This window comes from Elgaria multicarinata, chromosome 2, assembly GCF_023053635.1.
Source record: "Elgaria multicarinata webbii isolate HBS135686 ecotype San Diego chromosome 2, rElgMul1.1.pri, whole genome shotgun sequence".
NCBI lineage: Eukaryota > Metazoa > Chordata > Lepidosauria > Squamata > Anguidae > Elgaria > Elgaria multicarinata.
Genome location: NC_086172.1, coordinates 44,722,112 through 44,743,248, shown reverse-complemented (window position 1 = coordinate 44,743,248; position 21,137 = coordinate 44,722,112). Strand labels below are relative to the sequence as shown.

General features: G+C 41.1%; 1 protein-coding gene across 3 annotated transcripts in view; it reads right to left on the bottom strand.

The window, feature by feature from the left end:
• Positions 1-10,577: 10,577 nt before the first annotated feature.
• Positions 10,578-21,137, bottom strand: part of STK39 (serine/threonine kinase 39) — a 131,798-nt gene continuing 121,238 nt past the window's right edge. For all 3 annotated transcript variants that reach the window (XM_063116429.1, XM_063116430.1, XM_063116431.1), the window contains 2 exons: positions 15,821-15,885; positions 10,578-11,145 (listed from right to left, as the gene is read on the bottom strand). In XM_063116429.1, the coding sequence (XP_062972499.1) occupies positions 11,071-11,145; positions 15,821-15,885 (140 nt within the window). In that variant the 3' untranslated portion in view covers positions 10,578-11,070. The remainder of the gene's footprint in view (positions 11,146-15,820; positions 15,886-21,137) is intronic.

Here is a 21,137-nt window from a genome sequence, read left to right as displayed (position 1 = left end):
GAAACAGGTGGATGGGAGGAATGAACACAAAATATTCTAGGAGAATGTAATTGTCTCATAACTCCATATTCTTCACATAAATGGCCATAATCGCCGTCTGTGTCCCCTACAGAGAAAAACAGGACGGTGCTGTTTTCAAAGGCGTGTTCATTTAACAGGCAGCGGGAGCTGATCCACATACGGATTATATGGAAGAGACTAGAAAACATGCCGTCTTTGCATTTAGCAAACTTTTGCTTATGGGCACAATGCCTTCTGAACGAATCTCTTCAACATCTCATCTGCATGATGATCCAGCATTGCCCCGGTCTCCCATAATTGTGGAGTTCTCTGTTAACTTGGTTTCATTTGGCAGGTCTGATTGCCTCGGCTATGCAGATAAGCTTGACAAGTAGCAATCCAGCAATCATAAAAACAGCCATAAAACCACAGTTTTTATGTACCCTGTAAGGTTGAGTTTATTCACAGTGGCAAAATGAATTACAGAGTGTCGGATTGCTCAGCTATTAAATCTGGATATCTCATCAGTTGGGCCATCATGTAAATGAAAGACAAGTAAAAACAAAAGAAATTTTCTCACATTGGAAAAAGGTTCTTCTTCTTTTTTGGCTTATGTGGGCAAATCCTGCAGTTCATTAGTAGAGAAGTAAGGATGCATAAAAAATGAAGTTAGTTTCACGAGCACAGATTTAAGGAACAAGTAGATCCTACACGTCTACTGTTAGATAATAAAGATATAGTGCAGAATCTTTTCTCTATATTCTGGTCATAGTGTGAAGATCTCTGATTGGGTGGAAATGTGCATGTGTCCAATCCAGGAAGAAGCAGCCTGAGAAAACAAAGCTGACAAACATTTTTTAAAAAAGAAAAAAGATTACTGGCACAAAATGTTTTTCAGGGGGAAAAAAAATACCCAATGAAATTGTGAATCTCTGCCCTAAAATCGAAACTGCAGGGTAATTTCTAGATCTCTATTTTTTATGTGTAAGAGCTATCCTAGCCCTAAATCAAAAGAATAGAGATACATCTTATAACCCCCATCAATTCCCAAATGAAAATGAGGATGTGTGAGTAGCTGGGTGCTAGGGCTGGAGTCTGGAACCCAGAGAGAGGGCCCAACAACCTGGACATTGTCTCAAGAGACACGGGTCACAGGCCTGTTGGGAAATGTAGTCCCAAGACTCCTCGGACCTATGAAAGCCTTGTCTCGCATCCCAGCCAGATGTTGAACAGAGCATTTCCCTGCTGTGTCGTGAGAAAGGTTATTGGAGCAAGTGAATGGGTTTTATGAGTGAGTGAGTGGAAGGCCCCGCCCACTGCTGGCATATGTTTGCCTGGACCCAGTATGGCTCACAGGCCAAAAAAGGTTTCTCACCCCATGGTCCTGTGTTCAAATAGTCTGCACATGTGAGGCTCTTATAACTTTTCAATATCCGACATCTTTTGCCACACAATCTGAGCTTCACCACACAAGGGATCAGGCTCCACAAGAGAGCTGGTGCAGGAAAGCCTCTGCCTTTTGGAGAACCAGTGAAGCGGTTAGAGTAATGGTTGGATTGGGACTGGGGAGGCCTGGGATTGAGTCACCGCTCAGTCACAAGGCTCACTGGCTGACTTGGGGCCAGTCACTCTCTTCACAGTGAAGATAAAATGGGCTAATCAATCAAGTGTCTTGGAGGAAGGGCAAGATATTAAAGTAATAAATATTTTTAGGGAATAAAAATAAAAGTTTCCCAGGCTGCAGGTAAGAATGATCAAACGGTTCATTTATCTCCCCTCCCAAGGGAGTTCGTTTCCTACAGTACCTCAGGGCCTGACCCCTTCTAAGAAGCTCAGTTTGTGTGGCAAGAGACATCGGATATTGAAAAGGTATGAACCAGCCAGACCCACATGGACTGTTCAACCACGTAATGCAATTTGGGAAGGGGATTTCAAAGCCTGAGATGATGCTTGCCCTCCAAAGAATTGGGAGCTTGGCAAGAAAGGCCACAACCAAGGAAAGGCGAATATTTTCAGAAGGAGCAGAAGGGTTTGGCGGCTTCCTTCTGACCTTTATCCGGCTCTTGATTGATTAAATGCCGACGCAAAGCAGCAGGGCCAAATTTTATACTAATTGCACAACAGGCTCATTAGCCCCAGCACAACTAGCGAGACACACTTGCAATTATACAGCCAAGCGACTGTCCACATCTAACGTTTGATTGTCACTTGAGCGTTCTTGCTGATCCTCCATTTCACAGCTGAGATATGTAAATCTGGCATTTGAAAGGCCTTCCATTTTGGAATGGCAGCTTACTAACGTAACTCTTGCCTCCTGGTATATTCCCATTCCTCCACAGCTGCCTGTCAAACGCTCAACTTCATATCTCTATCAAGTTACTGTATACTTTTCAAGTTCCAAATACATGGGCTTCATTTTCTGCTTCATGAATTAGAAATCGACCCAAGGCCACTTGTATCACTGGATTTCATACATAGAAAAACACTCTGCTCTATCAATGCAACACACTCCCATTAACCTGGAAAGGGCAGGGAAAAAACAACATGCAAGCTGTATGGAGATCACCTCATGAAATGGTCCAGTTCATGCCTATTGGTCCGCCTGCCAATGGAATTGTGCATGTCTTGGAAAACCAGAGTTCCCAGTCTGTGCAAACAGCAATATGATACATAATGTGTAATGCTCTTCATTAGGAATGACCAGCTCTTCCACTGTTACCGTATTTCTTCGATTCTAAGACACATTTTCCCCCCGTATAAACATCTCTAAAAACAGGGTGCATCTTAGAATCACGGGTGCATTTATTTCTTAGACTCAAAGCTTTTTTTCTGTTGGTGGTTCTGAAATTAGTGTGCGTCTTACAATCGATGGCGTCTTAGAATCGAAGAAATACGGTAATATAAAATAATGGGTCAATTACCACGCTCAAACAGCCCAACCTGTGGTTGTCATGTTGTGTGAACCCGGCTGGCAGAGGTTAATGCAAAGATTAAACACAGTGTTGTAGGGTTACGCAAAGGTTGTTCAAGGGTCACTTAACCCCTGCCAGCCAGGTTCACACAATGTGACAGCCCATGATTGGGGGTTGAATATTGTAATGTCAGCCAGCACGTACCATGGTAGATGATTTTGAGCCTGCAAACCAGGTCAATGTATTGTGATTTTAACTCTTCTTGTTGTTGTTGTTTGGTTAGCATTAGGGTGACCATATGAAAAGGAGGAGCTATACAAGATTGACCAGATACAAAAGAGGGCAGGGCACCTGCAGCTTTAACTGTTGTGATGAAGAGGAAATTCACCCGGTTCCCCATATATACAAATGACACCTGCTGAAATTCCCTTTTCTATGCAACTGTTAAAGATACAGGAGCCCTGTCCTCCTTTTCATATGGTCACCCTAGTTAGCATTAATTATTCATATTATATATAATTAGAAGTGTTCATAGCAATGTTTTTGCTGAACTTTTTTAAAGAGAAAAGAGAGAGAAACAAATGCTTCTCCAGATGCCTGCCTGCATTTGTTCCCTAATAGCTTTCCTTACTTACAAGTATGGATGTGGCCTTCATGTTACATCCAGTGGGCTATATTGAACAGGGGGCTTTGCATTAGTGGAAAGCACTTTCACCTGCATAAGGCAGCGCACCCAATGTTATTTATTTATTTCATTTGTAACCCACCCTTCCTCACAAACAGCACAGGGTGGCTAACAAACGATAGAAAATGCAGCACTGCACATAAACATTATTTATTTATTTATTCATTTATTTATTACATTTTTATACCGCCTAATAGCCGAAGCTCTCTGGGCGGTTCACAAAAATTAAAACATTAAAACCACGACTCTGTAATCACAAATAAATAATAAAATACCCACCAACACAGTCAATCAAATCAGGAAAAACAAATACAGCATTTGCCTATACCCCACCAAAGCCTGCATAAATGGTTCTTTAACTGGCACCTGAACGACAGAGTGGGAGACAGCTGAATCCCTATCAGGTGAGGATTCCATAGCCAGGATGCCGGCTATGAAATCAGTCCCTTCAAGCTATTACGGCCCTCAGTAATATATCCCATACTCTTGTGGAGGGTTTTCAGAAGGCTTGGGGGAGGGCGGCACTGGGTAGCAAGGTATCAGCAAAAATTGGGTGCTCTGCTTTGTGGAAGTGCAAAACCACCAACAAATGTCACCCCAAATCAACACAGATGCAACAGAGAAGTATGGAATGTGCATATTCTTTAGAACTGGGGGGCAGGCGGGCGGGCGGGGGGACGAGGAATCTTTGCTCTTACAAGTGAAACTGGGGACAAACTTTCTGCCATAATTTCTGCCATTGGGACATCAGGGCCAGATAAACCTGTCTGGATCTCGCCCATAAGAAGGTCAACCATTGGCTCTCTCTGAGCTACATGAAGTTGCACAGTAATTTTCTGCATGGAAGTGCTAACATTTTTAAGCAGCTGTCACTTCAAACCTGTTTTGTGTTCCTCCCTAGTTATTTAAATCTACAAGATTTATATTTGCAAGACTTTGATTATTTCTCTTATGAACAGCTTTAACGAGACCAATACTTTATTCTGCATATTCAGGAAAACCTTTGAAAGCTTTCATGCCTCTACACTGATCATTAACACACAAATGAACGTTAGCTGCTGTAGTTTAATTTTGAGAATGCTGTTGACTTTCTACTTGATATGCTTTCTCTCTCTGGGTATGAACGTGTGGCCTCTGTTGTCAATAGTAGCTATATATGGAGTTCAGGTAACTAACACGATTATTCCTGCAAGATTATTACATAGAGGGTTAGATTCAAATAATTATGCACAAAAGGAAATAAATTATTAGTGCTGTAAAGCAAACTCTTCCACTAGTTAAAGGAAGACTTTTTGCTGTGCTACAATTTAATCAGGGGGTTATAGTACTATACCTGAAATGTGGTGAATGAGATACAGGCTCTGGCTGAGGATGAGTGATGCTGGAAATTCCATTCCATTTAAGCCTGATGGGATTTTGCAGTGTTTGATTCCCAAAAGCAATGGTGGACCGTGGCATATCTCTCTCCCGCCCCCCGCCCCCTATTCCGAAAATGTTTGGGGATTTTTGAACACATTAAATAGATGTGTGTGTTTTCCCCCCAGGACCTGTGATTTGCACAAATAGTCACAATTTGTGACATTGCACAACATCATTGCTGATCACGGGGCAGGTCTGTTAAGTCATCAGCCTTAGTTTCCAATTTCCTGGCTTTGTGGAGCTTGAGCTACCGTATTTCTTCAATTGTAAGACGCCATCGATTGTAAGACACACGCTAATTTCAGTACCACCAACAGAAAAAAAGCTTTGATTCTAAGAATAATAATCGCACCGGCGATTCTAAGACGCACCCCGTTTTTAGAGATTTTAAATGGGGGGAAAAGTGCGTCTTAGAATCGAAGAAATACAGTAACATGAGATAGCCTTAACTCTGGTCTTAAACCAGCAGATTTTTTAAAATCAATGTTATTATGGTTTATATTGATTTCAGCTTCCTTCTGTTATATTAATTATGGTTTTCTTTATTTATGTGTGTAAGTTGCTTTGAAAATGCTTTTTGCAGTTGGAAGCAATGCGTACATTTCAATGTGTACATTATTATAATTCAGTAATAATTCTAAAAAATTGACATCAAACTCCAGTAGTGTTTTAGATGACTGATTGCCCTTAGATAGGTAGCAAGAGCACAGTTGGTGCTGCCATGCCTTAGTAATACCGTGCACAGTTGACAGCATGCACTCTTGCTGAGTTAAGTCCACTGTCTCTCCCCTCCTGATGTCTCTGGCAGAGATACTGCAATCAAACAGCTGCTAGTATTTCTCTCTTATTAGAGAATGCAGGCAAACAACCAGGGGGTGAAAGAAAACTCTGAATTCTGCAGCAGCAACTTCTGCATAACTAACTACATATCTAGGTAGCCACAATGCCGACAGAGAGAGAGAGAGAGAGAGAGAGAGAGAGAGAGAGAGAGAGAGAGAGATCCAAATTTAGGGTATACCTTATGAACTAAAATGACACAAAAGATTGTGCAAATGTTCAAGTTTTCTAGAATTCATCTGGGTAGGTGATAGACAGACACAAAGACACACCTCTAAATATTGATGGGAGAAGCAGAGATGCTCGAGCTGGCTGAGATTCCCCAAATTCCACTTTGAAGCTTGATATGCCTTGCTCCCATTTTCATTTGCAATCTTTCTTTTCATTCATATAGTAAATATAAAAGTGAAAGTGAAAGTGTGTACTTCTTGCCCCAATGACTAAAGCATGAAAATGTGTATTTTGGGGGGAGACATACATTTTAAAGCATGGCTTATAAAAATAATAATACATATTTTCACCTAGAGGGAGAACAATCAGGAGGTCACTCCAGAGCACCTACTGTGGTGCTGCAGTGGGGGCACTTTCTCGCAAGGGGGAGAAGCAATTCGCTGATGTATCACCACCTGAGGCTGGTGATTCACCCTGCTTTATAGAAGGGCCGGTCCTGTTCCCACACCTAGCTGGGAGTTAGGTTTCAAGCAAGCATACTTATAATTGTAGTCTTATTTTAAATTTCCACTTTATGTACTCAGATATAAGGTTGCATGTGAGAAGTTCAAGCAACCACTGCCAATTTGTTGTGAGGATACTCCCACTAGGACCACCTATGTTTCTTGAAACACACACACACACCTGAAGAAAGACTCTCAAGTATGTTCCACTGAAAACAGAAGAGTACTCCTGAATAAATATGCTTAGGAATAAACTGTATCCCTTAATTTGATATTATTACATAAGCAGTTAAGAGACTTACCACATTGCAGTTAAGAGACTTTTTACACAACATTGGTGATAATGTATATAGTGTGCTAATAGTACAGTTGCTGCTTATGCATCTGAATTCTTCTGATGGTTTTTTTTTTTTAAATAGCAAAATTGTCAACTGGTTCATAAAGAAGGCCAAATGTGTTTGATTTCCTGTGCATATGCTTAGTTCAGCTGAGCATATTTGTTTTTCCTTGATCATTTGTCTGTGCCAGACAGCGGCTTTTAATCTCATTTTGAGATAGTCAGCAGTGGCCTTATTCTCCTGACAGTAACGTTTAAATAGCTTTATTGTTTTGCCTCTGCACCAAACTCTACTAATCCTATCCTTTATTTATTTTAAAGTTACTTGTATCTCAAGGCAGCTTCCATAAATTGATAAAACAGAAGTAACAATAAACTTACAAAGTCAACCATTAATAAAAACAACAACAACAACAACAAACTAAACACATACCATTCAGCAAAATACAAGACCAATAAATATTTAAACAACAGTAGTTAAAACTATCTCAGTTCAGCTGTCTATAAAACGTATCTTAAGAAAAGGCCAGAAAAACAAGTGCGTCTTAAGAGCGCTTCTCAAGGCCTATAATAAGGCCCCCCAATGCACCCCAGTTTGCAATGCTTTCTACCAGCATGGGGCCAGACCTATGAGAGCCCACTCCCTAGTGTTCACCAGTGTGATTGTTTTGGTGAGCATGGGCACAGGGCTCCAGCAGCTGACGTCAAAATCCAGGCAGGCTGGCACAAAGAACTTGACCATAAACTGTTTAAAATCCTTAAAGGTTAAAACCAGCACTTCAAAATGGGGCTCAGAAATGCACCAACAACTCACGTGGCCTGACTATTGTGCCCTCACTAATATTCAGGCATTCTGCAATAGCTGAAGTTTCTAAACAGTCTTCAAAGGCGGCCCCATGTAGAGGGTATTACGGCAGGCCAGTCCAGACATGACTACTACATTCATACATGCCATGATGGTGACATAGTGAAGGTCTGGGCCATATGGTGCCATGTTTTGGACTACAAATCCCGAAATTTCTTACCATTGGCCAGGCTGGCTGGGGCTAAGAATTGTAGTCGAATATATCTGGAAGGCACCAGGTTGCTTACCCCTAAGATAGAGGTTCTAGCAGAGCCAGTGTGGTGTAGTGGCTAGTGTTGGACTGGGAATCGGGAGATCCGGGTTCTAGTCCCCCCTAGGCCACGGAAGCTCACTGGGTGACTTTGAGCCAGTCACAGACTCTAAGCCCAACCTACCTCACAGGGTTGTTGTGAGAATAAAATGGAGAGGAGGAGGATTATGTATGCCGCCTTGGGTTCCTTCGAGGAAAAAAGGCAGGATATAAATGTAATAAATAAAATAAATAAAAGGCTCTCCCATTCACAAGTATGTCAGGAAGAACATTCCCATATTTCTAGCCTTCCTGGTATGGAAGTAAGGCCTACTCACATGGAATTCCATAAACAGCTTGGAACTACACAGAGCTCAGCCACACAGTTTAAGACAGATTCAACCTGGTTCCCCCCAAACCACCTCCTGTCTTAAGCTATTGTAATGTGCAGAGGAGGAATATACAAATATGGGGAGGGGGGCATTGAAAGGAAAGGAAAGTTGTCTTGTAAGCATACAACTAGCTCTGTCAAGGGCCTTGCAAACAAGTGCATAGAAAGTAGTAGCCTGCTTGCCCACATCAGGGATTTCAATATATATTTCAAAAACTAGAAAATCTGATAATCTCAGACACTCAACGCAATGGGTAAAAAGGATTATTATTGGATGTCAGAATTATTATTATTCTTTTAAAAAAAGAAAAACCAAAGAGGAAAAAGCCTCAAACAATTCCCCTTTCCACTCTTTAAAAACATAGCGGAGTTTTTTAACTAACCCCAAACGAATATTGTCTGTTTTTGTTTGTATTTTATGCTTTTTATGGTTTTAAATTTTGTATATTTGTTTTTAATGTTCACTGTTTTTAACTTTTGTAAACTGTCCAGAAAGTTTTGGCTATGGGGTGGTATATAAATGGTAATAATAATAATAATAATAATAATAATAATAATAATAATAATAGAACACAGGAAACCAAGGCCCTACTTACAGAAGACAAGCAGTGTTAGAGTATTCTTTTACTTATCAAATAAACTAAACAATTATGTTGCCCGTCTGACAGCTATTTTACAAGGAAGACTATGTCACAGAGCTAAAAACAGACATCCCCATTTACACCCCCACCCAAAACCAGAAGTTTGAGCCATGATGGCTAGGGATCATGTTAGAAACAGTTTTCAATGCCAGAGGTCAGCCTCAAAACAAAAGAGAATCTAAGCATGAAAAAAAAGGCATTTCCATAATCAGACTCTACATCTGGAATAGGAGTGTTTGCATTAATGCTTTCAATCCCATAAATCCTATAATGTCAGATAACCTTTAGACCAAAGGCAAAAGCCAGAAAGGAAAACTATACGTCTGCTTGCAGTGCTGGCACATGCCGCATGTTCCAAGTGGCCAAACAGAAAGAAATCTTCTTGTTATGCCCAGTAAACACCCCCCCCCCCACACACACACACACCTTATTTATGTAGTATCATTAACGGGAATGGTGCTTTGTGGATTAACGAAAACAGCTGTTCCCTGCCCAGAAGTGCTTTCAATTTAAATCTGGAGGCAACCGGTGTGGGATGGTGAGATGGGGGTTGAGAGAGAAATTCTGACTTAAAATAATGTAGAGTCACCATTAAAGTAAAGTCAACAACCTGCTTGTGCAATACAGTTTTATTTTCCTTTTACCTCTGCAGTCAGTCTTTGAGTAATCATTGTGTAAACAATAGAATGGAATGGAATTACACTGAGTTGTATGCAAATGGCTCTAGAACACCTCAAACATTTATGACAAGGCATTATAAATAACTCTTAAATAACACATTTGCCATTTCCCCCATATGTTAGAGAGCTGCCATTTATCTAAGTTTAGCAAGGAAGTGGTTTAACAAGGAAACATCCCAGAAACCCACTTCTCTGAAAATATGCTTCAGATTAGAGAATCCTTATAACGTTCACTAGCTCCAAAATATCTATGCCACAGGTTAAGCGTACGACTACTTCGATCAGAAGTATTTAAAATTTTTGTAACAGAATTTTGTTTCTTTCAACTTTTAAGTCATTGCACAGAGCCCTTTCTTATTATTTGCACTCCTCACTTGGGTGTTCTGCAGAATTTCAAGTAAAGCTCGGATTCTCTTCAAGTTTTATCAATATAAAACAATTCCTATCCCTTAAAGATAAGCCAAATCAGAGGTGGGCAAATTAAAGGCATTTTAGCTTAATGGCAACTGTTTATAAGAGGTTTCAGTTTGTAGAGTCCCCCAACAAAGCAGAATGTAGGCATACTTATTTTTATCATGTCTCTGCTACAGTACATCTTCCTCATTGCTCGGAGATCTAGATGTAGTGGGTCTAGAAATGAAATGAGCTCAGATCCGCACAGCTTCAGGCACAATCTTAGAACATTAATATCTGCAAGGCACCTCCCACACCCTTGACAATCCCATTACGGATTTCTAAAAGGATACACAAACCAAACAAAACCAAAATGAAATGCCTACATCAGTTCAGAAACTAGAGATCGTGAGAAATACTTCAAAGATAAACCTGAAACTCTCTTTAAACAAACATGTTTAAACTATAAGTAGCACATAAATCAAGAAATGGGGGGGGGGGGGGGGAGAAAGAAACATTTGTTACAGCTAGGATGTACAATGCATAAATATGGGGAGGGGAAAAATAAAATTCACAGTTGATTTTAAAACAGGAATTCAAGTTTGGCTAATAAACCCTAGCATTTATAATTATGTTCATTTCTACATACAACAGAAGAGAGTCAGTATTATCCACTAAAATAGTTATTACTGGATTCTTTTTAATTAAAGAAGAAAAAGCTCTGATAGGAAATTCCTTTTGTAACCAATGGATACGGCCACCTGAGTGCATTTCCAATCCGTCTGTTTTTACTTCAGGGAAATCCGAACTGATTGCTAGAGACACATTTAGTAGCTTTTGGAATGTTAGCAGGAGCAGTGTTGCTGTGGGCTTTGCTTGTTCCAACTTGGTGAATTGCTATAGAATGAAGCAGAACTCAGTGTGTGGTGCTTGAAAATTTTCCTTCGCAATGGAAAGCTGGCCTCTTTGCAATCTCCACCATTTTGCTGGGGGTCCAGTGTTTGGCATCAGCTCACACTTAACTGAGCAAACCCAATCAGTTTTACCTCATCCGGGATCTCAGTACCATCACAGCCAGAAGCCTGGGGGGGAAAAGTAGGAGAAGAGAGGGGACCCCCCCCACAAAAAAATTTCAATATATGTATGGAGAACTTTAACATCCAGAGGAACTAAACATCTGTTTAACCTTAAAACCATAGCTCAACTACTTACGTTCCTTCCCAATGATAGTTCTGACACCTACGTGGCAAATGTGTGATGATGGGTGGTTTAGGTCAGGGGTGGGCCTAAGGTGTTTGAACCAGCTCCCAGAAGCCCCTGCCAACATGACCAGTGGTTAGGAATGCTAGGAGATGAAAGTCCAAAACATCTGGAGAACTACATTCTGCCCACTCCTGGTTTAGATAACTGAACTGTTCCCTGCCAAGAAATGGTCCCTCATACATGCTTGCAGGATAATTTTTACTTATATGAGACATAAATAAAATCTGCATATATGCAGATGACGGAAGGTATCTGTAAGACTGGGGATGTTGTGAAGGCATCCGTATGGGTAATTAATAGTAGCAACAGGGGGCCCTATTTAAGTAGGGGTTGACCTGTGTGTTTTATGAGAGTCTGATTAGTTTAAGCATAAAATCATGTTCTATACATCTTAAAATAAAAGATGGTGTCTTTTATTTTAAGACAGTTCCCCCACCGAAAGTCAGCCTTAGTTCATTTCCTAGTAAACAAAATTGTATTAATGTACCTGACCTTCATTAACTGAAGTTCACATTTATTTTATCTAGAAGACAGATCTTTGAATCAATATTAGTAATTAAACCAACAACTTGAAGACACACACAACCCTCTCCCTCCTTAGGGCATGCTAGTTTTGTGAAAAATAAGTCATAGTTGTCCAACGCTTTAAACAACAGAGACTGATACAATTGTCAAGAACGTGCATTCAGCACTTCGGCAATTAACTACCCTGTGCCAATGCTCCCAGAAGTGTTAATATGTCCTAATTGCTCTGTGAACATGTGCCTTTTAAGCTGTTTTTGTATGGACTACTTCTACGGGCAGAAAAGATTTTGTTTCTTTTATTATTACTGATTTTAGAAACAGGTTCCTCTTGTATGCTCCTGCTGCGTTTTTTGTTTGTGTTTTGGCCTTTGCCATAAACCTGCGATATAAATGATTCCCTTTTGCAACACAGCATTCAAAAAGCTGTGCATCCATAAATATTTTTTGCTAAAATGGGCACAAACACACTTGCTATTTCCATGCAGTTTTGTTACTTTCCATAGGGTAAAGCTGAGAAACAATTTTATTGGTAAAACAGTTTAAGGAACGGCATCAATAAATAATAAATAAGCTAAATGTTTTGTTACGATGTTCAATGATCACAGCGGTAAAGATGCCTTATCTTTTTGGTAGTTGAATACCTTTTATGCCTAAAATTGCAGTGTTGACTGCTTATACCAAGAGAAGAGCCTTAAAATGGACATGCATTAGATGCCTGGCACTTTCCATTGCTACTTTATAAGTCCCCAATTATGCCTAAGTCAGTAGAACCCCACTTTGGGGATCCTCTAAAATAATATTTCGTTAAGTAAGCCAATACAATTCCACAAAAAACGCTTGTAGAAAAGACAAATATTTGTAAGTTCTGTTTTTCTCTTCCATCTAAACCTCAATCTCTTATTGACCCTTATAATGATGATTAAAAGTAATGCAGTTTCTATGCAAAGGCACTCCGTGTATGCCAAATACATAAAGTGCACCACTTATCCTAAGAGCAGAAAGGGGTCCTCTAATAAAGACTATAGAACACAAGCCTCCTGGAGTATACATACTGTAATACAGCAAGTAGTGAAAAAGAGAACAATTTGCTGAGATTTGCTGACTGCAAGCTCCAGCTGAGGCTACTCCACTATAAACCCATTCTGCATCTCTAGAAATTCTCTGCACTCATATTGGGGCACATCTAAACGGGCTCTTTATACTGAGGTAAATGCGGAGATTCTCGTTTTTGGACACATGACTCAGCGGCGGCTTTTACCCGCGATAACGCGCATATTTGGATTTCCATTTTACAGTGACTTTTAGGCTAACGTCCAACTTTGCATCGCATTACGGTTATGTGTCCTTGGGGGTAAATTGCATTATGACATGTGGCCGTAGCTTCGATGTGATTGGCCGATTTCCCTCCTTTCCACCTATTGTTCTTTCCCGACGTTTTCAACTTGAATTTGACAACAAAGATGGTGAACAGGCAGCGAGCAAAATGTCCCCACTCGCCCTTGTCTGCTGCCTCGTTCAAGTACACTCATTCCTTTCCCCACTGATGCCGCTGTGCTCTGGGGAGCAGCGACAATTCCTTGGGGGGGGGGGGTAGTGCTGGGCTGCAACTCTGTAGGGCAACAGCACACTGGCCTCTCCTTTCACCCATATAAGTGTGTGTGTGTGTGTGTGTCTGAAAGGCAAAAGGATGAGGCTGGTGGGACGGGAAAGTCTGAGCTGGGCAGCTGTCTCCTCCAATGACTGCTTGCAGTTTTGACAGCAAATGCTGGTGACGTGCAGCCGGTGGGAGAAGGAAGCTGGGTGGGTGAGTGGAGAGACCCTTGGGGGTTAGTTCAGGTGCTGGGCTGCAACCCGGGGCATGACCCTGCAGGGCAACACCACACTGGCCTCTCCTTTCACCCATATAAATATGCGGATCTCCGCATTTAGAATTTACTGTGTTACTTGTCCCTCCTATGTGAGAATGTGCGCAGCATCAAGCACACTTGATATAAATCACTGTTGCTGCTGCACTGTGACGCTCGCTGACTAATTCGAATCAGCAAAAACAAGGGTTAAAATTTAATGAGAAGCCATTCAGCTGTCGTATAGATGAGGGCTTCAATTGCTAAGGCAATTGCTTCTATTGCCATCATGCTTATTTTGAGTAACCTGAATGCCATTCATCCTAAATTATTTCCCGGATGCACCAATTACATTCATTCACTGGCTATGTCATACCACTGAAATGCAGCCTGGCCACAAGTGGCTATTATTGTAATTTGATGGCTTTATTTGATAGTCCCTTGCTTGTTTACTGTTTTTAACTTTGGTAAACTGCCCAGAAAGCTTTGGCTATGGGGCGGTATATAAATGCAATAAAATAAAATAAATAAATAAATAAATTGGAGCATTCCACCACTGTTTTCCATCACATTACATATTTCCACATTAATCCCTCCCACCCACCTTCAGTCCCGGCTTTCTAAATAGATCTTAGTAACTTGGGCACCAGCAGGCACTGTGGTCCATTCTAAATTTCTGTACAATTCTTGTTAAGCCTATGTTGCTGGGGACAGTAAAATCGTTTTAGCTCCAAGTTCCCCAGTTTGGTTCCTATAAAATGCACCACTAGAAAAATGCATCAATTTTCACCTACATAACACTCCTAAGATATTCCAGGACTCTAGCACAGCTTCAAAAGAAGTAATCTTTCTGGGCACATGACAGTGCTACATAAATTCTCACATTTCCCCATTTATTTATTACATTTTTATACTGCCCAATAGCCAAAGCTCTATTGCTTCTATCTGTCCTCCTTCTGAAATAAGCAGAACATATGGGATCCTCCTAGTAGGGAGGCTGCTGGGGGTAGAGGAGATCACTCATAATTGGGCAGTTCTCCATGAGATTTGGGGAGTTTTCCCCCTCCCCCAAGAGCCCTCCAGGCCCTCCAATCCACATTGTTCAGAAGAGTCCCCAACCCTCCAGAAAGCTGTTCAATGGAGCAGCTTGGGAAGGGGGAGAATGGCAAACTTCTCTTTTGTGAACATCCTTCAGGACACAATCCGATGCATATTTAGACAGCTAAAACTCCTACATCTCTCAGCATCCCTTCAGCTGGGGCATGCTGAGAATTGTAGGACTCTTTTTCTGTGTCAACATGCATAGGATTGCACCCTAAGTTAATTTATCTTAAGATCCAAGCCATCATGTACCTACAGAAGCCATTCAGATTGTTATCTGCAAGTTACAGAGCATAGAGAATTAGTATGTGTATGTGTAAATCAGCCCCAATATGGTAGAGTGGGAAGGAGCATGCTGTGTAAGCATTGCAAACCATCAGTACATGCAACAGCAGCTAAAGGACATGAATTGTGTGCATGTCCATTACTGCACTGTGGACCTCAGGAAATATGCAGCCCTTCCTACAATTCCCAAACACAGAGCTCTTTTACACAGAAGAATGCCAATTCCCCTCTGTGCATTGCTGTCTACTTTGTTGTAAATTAGCTACTCCATGCCCATTAGTTCAACTGGTTCCAATCAGAATGCATTGGCCATTGTCAGCTAATAAACTTGAAGCATCAATAGCCATATGACTTGGACAGTCAGCACCATGTACATTGATGGTGCTATATAAATAAATAAATAAATAATAATAATAATAATAATGACTTCAAGAGCAGCTGTTGAACCTGTGGATATATGCCAGGCTTTACAAGCTTACCACACTTTGAAGTAAAGCTTTTTTTTCTTTTCTTTTTTTGGTGCAATATTCTTTCCAGTTAGTGAATTTTAAAAAGGCCATTAAAAGTGTTTTCCATTTTCCTCTTTCAGTTTGTGTAGGGTAATAAAACGTTGAAAAGGTCAGTGTTCAGAGCAGAAAGGCAGCTAATAAAGCACTAGAAATTAAGAAAACCTGGCTGAAATCAGTAATTGCTTTCTATTTACTTACATTATTTTAATCGGTAACAGTACTTTACTTACCAGCTTAAAGGTTAATGTTTTCAAGGCCTTGGGGTCATCTACTATTTTTTGTAAATTAGCAGCAACTGTGAAAAACAAAGCATGAAAACAGTGGAATACACAGAAAGTGATGCTGTATACAGTTAATAACTAAAGGCATTTATTTATAAGAAGCAGAAAACCAGCAAACAATCGGTGTCTGGGGGAAAGAAGGTTAGGCCATCTGGAGAACGCTCGAGAGCTAGATTTGGCCCTTGGGCCTGAGATTTCCCACAGGAAGAAAAGAGATTACTACAGAAAGGGGAAAAAATGGTTAGCTGGAACTGTCTGATTCCTGAGATAACAGCTTATCTCTATAAGTGGGGGTAAACTTATTTAAGATCTGCACAACATGTGATCCATCATGCAGCCATGTCTGGTGCCCCACCATGGACTTGATAAACCCATTGCTGTGGGACAGTAAATATGGGTGGCAGTGAGGGGTTAGTGAGCACCTGACAGGCTGTAGTACGTAGCTGGTGTTACAAATTACGTAGGGGAGACATGATAGAGGTGTACAAAATTATGCATGGTGTGGAGGAGGTGGATAGGGAGAAATTTTTCTCCCTTTCACAAAATACGGATGTTTTAGTCATGTCTGCTATATTTTTAATCAGTTTTTAATGTGTTTTATATTCACGGTTGTTCCCTGCCTCGATCCAAGTGGAGAGGCGGGTAAGAAATTTATTATTGTTGTTGTTGTTGTAAACCACCCAGAGAGCTTCGGCTATTGGGCGGTATAGAAATGCAATAAATAAATAAATAATAATAATTATACTAGAACCTGGGGTCATCCAATGAAGCTGATTGATGGGAAATTCAGGACAAACAAAAGGAAGTACCTCTTCACACAGCACATAAATTATGAAATTCACTACCACGAGATGTCGTGATGGCCACCAATTTAGATGGCTTTAAAAGGGGGGTTATTATTTATTTTATTTTATTATTTATTTATTTATTGCATTCCTATACCGCCCAATAGCTGAAGCTCTCTGGATACATTCCTGGAGGAGAAGGCTATCAATGGCTATTAGCCCTAATGGTTATGTGCTACCTCTATTTGAGTGAATAGAGAACATGGGTGGGAAGGTGCTGTTGCACCATGTCCTGCTTGTTCATCCCTGGCCGACGGCTGGCTGGCCGCTGTGTGAACAGAGTGCTGGACTAGGTGGACCCTCGGTCTGATCCAGCAGGGCACTTCTTATGTTCTTATGTCTGCTCTAAGAGTAGAAGACAATGTCACAAATGGTATTCCAGTGGCAAGTCCACCACCATATCCCCACCAACATTTACAAGTACTTCCCATGATATGGTTGTGATGCCCCCATGCAGTATTTGCAGACGTTACAATAGACGTATCGTTCAGATTTTCTGGCAGCATGTCAGTGTCATCCATGTCATAAATGCTCCACCCCAATGCGGCAGGGTCTTGCTATTTACTGTGTTATCTGTACAGCACCATGTACATTGATGGTGCTATATAAATAAATAATAATAACTAAGTTTGATTGTATAGATCAAGTGCTTTTAAAATCCCCTCCTTTGGTTTCAAATGTCATTGCTCCTTCCTTCCCAAAGAGACATTAATGGTTTCAGTATTAACAGGAATCTTTCTAATCCTGTTATTTCCATCATCATCATCATCATCATCATCATCATCCATCCCAATTAGCTGTCATTTATTAGGGTAATTCTGTTTCTATTCTACTTATATGTTTACTAGAATTATATTTTAATCTTTATTATAAACTCAGATTTCAATCAGATTATTAAACTACACCACATAGGTTTAATGATATCTAATGTCAAATAATATGAAAGAGACAGAGAGTGGTACTATATTCCTCATGTGAAACCTCTCCGGATCCCATTCCCTAACCTCCACCCTCTCAGTTCCTAGGAAAAATTAACCTCTGAGAAAAGAGAGACGACATAGACAGTAAACCATGACAGCCAGCAATTTCTTCTCCCCTGTGAATTTGACTATGAACCCCTTATTGTGTTTTCTGCCTGTCATTAGGGGAATATTTCAACTTCTCAACAGGCTGGGTGGTTCGTGTTCTCACCTGATGAGTGTAATGTGAAATAGCTAAGCTCTAAGCGTTATGAGCAAACAATTCAAAATTGCTTCCTGGTTCTTTGCAAAGGTGTTTTGAGATTCTCCATTCCCCCCCCACCCACCCATTTATCTGATGCAATCATGGGTTTCTGTAACTTATCATGGGACTTTAATGAACAGGATGGAAATTTGCACAAAAAGAAATTGAAGCTCAACCTTCAACTAGATGAATGTATCGAGAGACAGAGGTGTGTAAGATGAGAGAATAAATAGGCAAAGAAAATGATGCAAGATAAAAAAAATGGCAAGTCTTCAAAAGCTTTACAATATTCTCTTGTGCTTAAACTACAAATGCCATTGCAAATTAGGGAGAGACTGTATGTAGATACTTTGATCTCTTTTTAAAATATAAACTGAAGCCAGCAACTTTTACATATAAAAGCAAACTAAGTCACAAAATAACTCACCATGGGATTTTTCAAAAGAGAGAACACTGTTATTTTTATATCCTTAAGCAAGTTCACTCTCAGATATCTGACCAACCTGCAGGGGGTCTTTCTGCACCACTAAGAAATTATGTTATAGTGTGCCATTTCACTTAACCTTTTATGGTTTTTTTTTTCTTTTTAAAGTACATTGCACAAAGCCTAACAAACAATTCCTCTTTACTTGGTCTTTCCAGAAATCTATTTTGTACACTATTTTAACACCTCTTGCTTACCAAAGCATAAGATTCTATTACCCTGAATAGATATTCAGAGTAAATTCAAAGAGTAAAGGCAGCTTTATAAATCCCATAGGCAAAACAGGACAGGACAGAACGTTCCTCCGGTGGTATTTACAATTATTTTATACCAGAGATTTCATATCCAGTTTGTCAGTACCAGTTGTAGCATAGTAGTAGAGCACACACTTTGCATGCAAATGGCTGGCCCCAGGTGCAGTCCCCAATACCCCCTGCCTGAAACTCTGGAGAGACACTGCCAGTCAGTGTATGCAACACCAAGCTAGATATGAATGTTCTGATTCAGTATAAGGCAACTTCCTATGGTAGCCCTTATTTTATGGGGAAAGGATGTAGCTCAGTGATAGAGCCCATGCTCTGCTTGCAGGAGATCTGAGATTCAATCCCTTTTCCCAGGTAGAGTTGGGAAATAATCTTGTTGAAACCCTGGGGAGCCACTACCACTCATAGGAGGCTTGATTACCCAATGGTTCAGTATAAGGCTGCATACTTCGTTCCCCTTATATATGTTTATAAATTGTGTTTATAAAAATTCTGCACTTCACTCTCAAAATGACACAATGGCAGTCAGTTAAGAACAGAAAGTTTTCATTTAGAACCCAAGAAACAAGTCCCTAGTTTCACACTAAGGTGGTAAAACCTATGCCTGGGCTGAAGGTGGAGGCTCACCTGGCTAATTAGTTCTCCAAACAAAAATATAGGAAGTGCTCTAGTTCATCCTGACCATCTAGTTTTCCAAAGTGGAGAGGTTTATTTTTTCTTGGTAAGAAGGACCATTCAATCAGCTGGAACCCCACCTGAAGATGGGAGCCATGCATCCAGTTCCACCCCCTCTTGTTGTAATGCCACACATTTTGCACTATGTCTAATTTGGCGCTGAGAAAGCACAGTACACTTATATGCGGGACACAAGGGAATCAGAATGTGGACATTAAAAGGTTGTCCTCCTGCAGCCGGGTTACATTCAGTGATAAGGCAAATAAAAGGCCAGAGCCCAAGTCAATGAACAGGCAAAGGTCAAGCAGAGAGGTATCACTTCAGCAAAAAAAGCAGTTCTAGGCAGGAGTAGTCAATAAATAGACAATGGCCAAAGGCACAGTGCCAGACAAGAGGAAGAGAGTGAGTTCCAAAACAGAGATCTGAGCCATGGCCAAGGTCCAAATGGAGATAAACAGACAGACACAGATGCAGTTCAAGAAGCAGAGTTGGGCAGGAGCCTAAAGGCCAGTAGCACGAAGAGTCAGTCATGGAGCAAGGTCAGAGAACAAGGGTACAAGTCACTGGAGCTGATAGCAAGACTTTGTTTCCAGTTGTGGCTAGTCTGGAACTGAAAGTTTATATAGCCTAAGCTCCCAGAGCACCACTTAGAGCTCAGTTGTAGTTCATCACAGGCCCTCTGGCAAAAGTCCTACATTAAAGAGGCAGCTGAACAACCATCTGTTGGGTATGCTTTAAGGTGGATTCCTGCATTGAGCGGGGGTTGGACTCGATGGCCTTATAGGCCCCTTCCAACTCTACTATTCTATGATTCTATGATTGTCAGAAGAGGCTTGCTCACGTGAAGTTCTCCTGTGTAAACAGGCTCTCCTCCTCACAGAGATTCCTCTGGCCTAACTCTTGAGGACTTGGGGTTGCTCTGCCTCTACCTCAGAGGTAGTCCACCACCTCTTGTGGGGATGGACCTGTGGCCATTTCTCCTGAGGGCCCAGGCTCCTCTTGGACTTCTGACGTGGGCAGTACTGTAGTGTTCTTCATGGGCTATTCTATGAGCTCCCTGAGGATTCCACCAGTGGGAGCATGACAAAGGTGGTACAAAAGATGAGTACAACTGGACTCAGAGTTGCCGGGACTCAGTTTAGCATATCCAGGAATAAAATTTAATTTGGAGGCTCTCCCACTCTCTCATGAGATATGGAAATTCAAGACACAAGCAACCCTCAAGAAGACTCATTCCCCTGGCAAAGCTCTTGGGGATGATGGTATCACACTGAGAGTTCCTCCCATTGGCCCAACTACATAGAATCATAGAATAGCAGAGTTGGAAGGGGCCTACAAGGCCATCGAGTCCAACCCCCTGCTCAATGCAGGAATCCACCCTAAAGCATCCCCGACAGATGCTTGTCCAGCTGCCTCTTGAAGGCCTCTAGTGTGGGAGAGCCCACAACCTCCCTAGGTAACTGATTCCATTGTCGCACTGCTCTAACAGTCAGGAAGTTTTTCCTGATGTCCAGCTGGAATCTGGCTTCCTTTAACTTGAGTCCATTATTCCGTGTCCTGCACTCTGGGAGGATCGAGAAGAGATCCTGGCCCTCCTCTGTGTGACAACCTTTTAAGTATTTGAAGAGTGCTATCATGTCTCCCCTCAATCTTCTCTTCTCCAGGCTAAACATGCCCAGTTCTTTCAGTCTCTCTTCATAGGGCTTTGTTTCCAGACCCCTGATCATCCTGGTTGCCCTCCTCTGAACACGCTCCAGCTTGTCTGCATCCTTCTT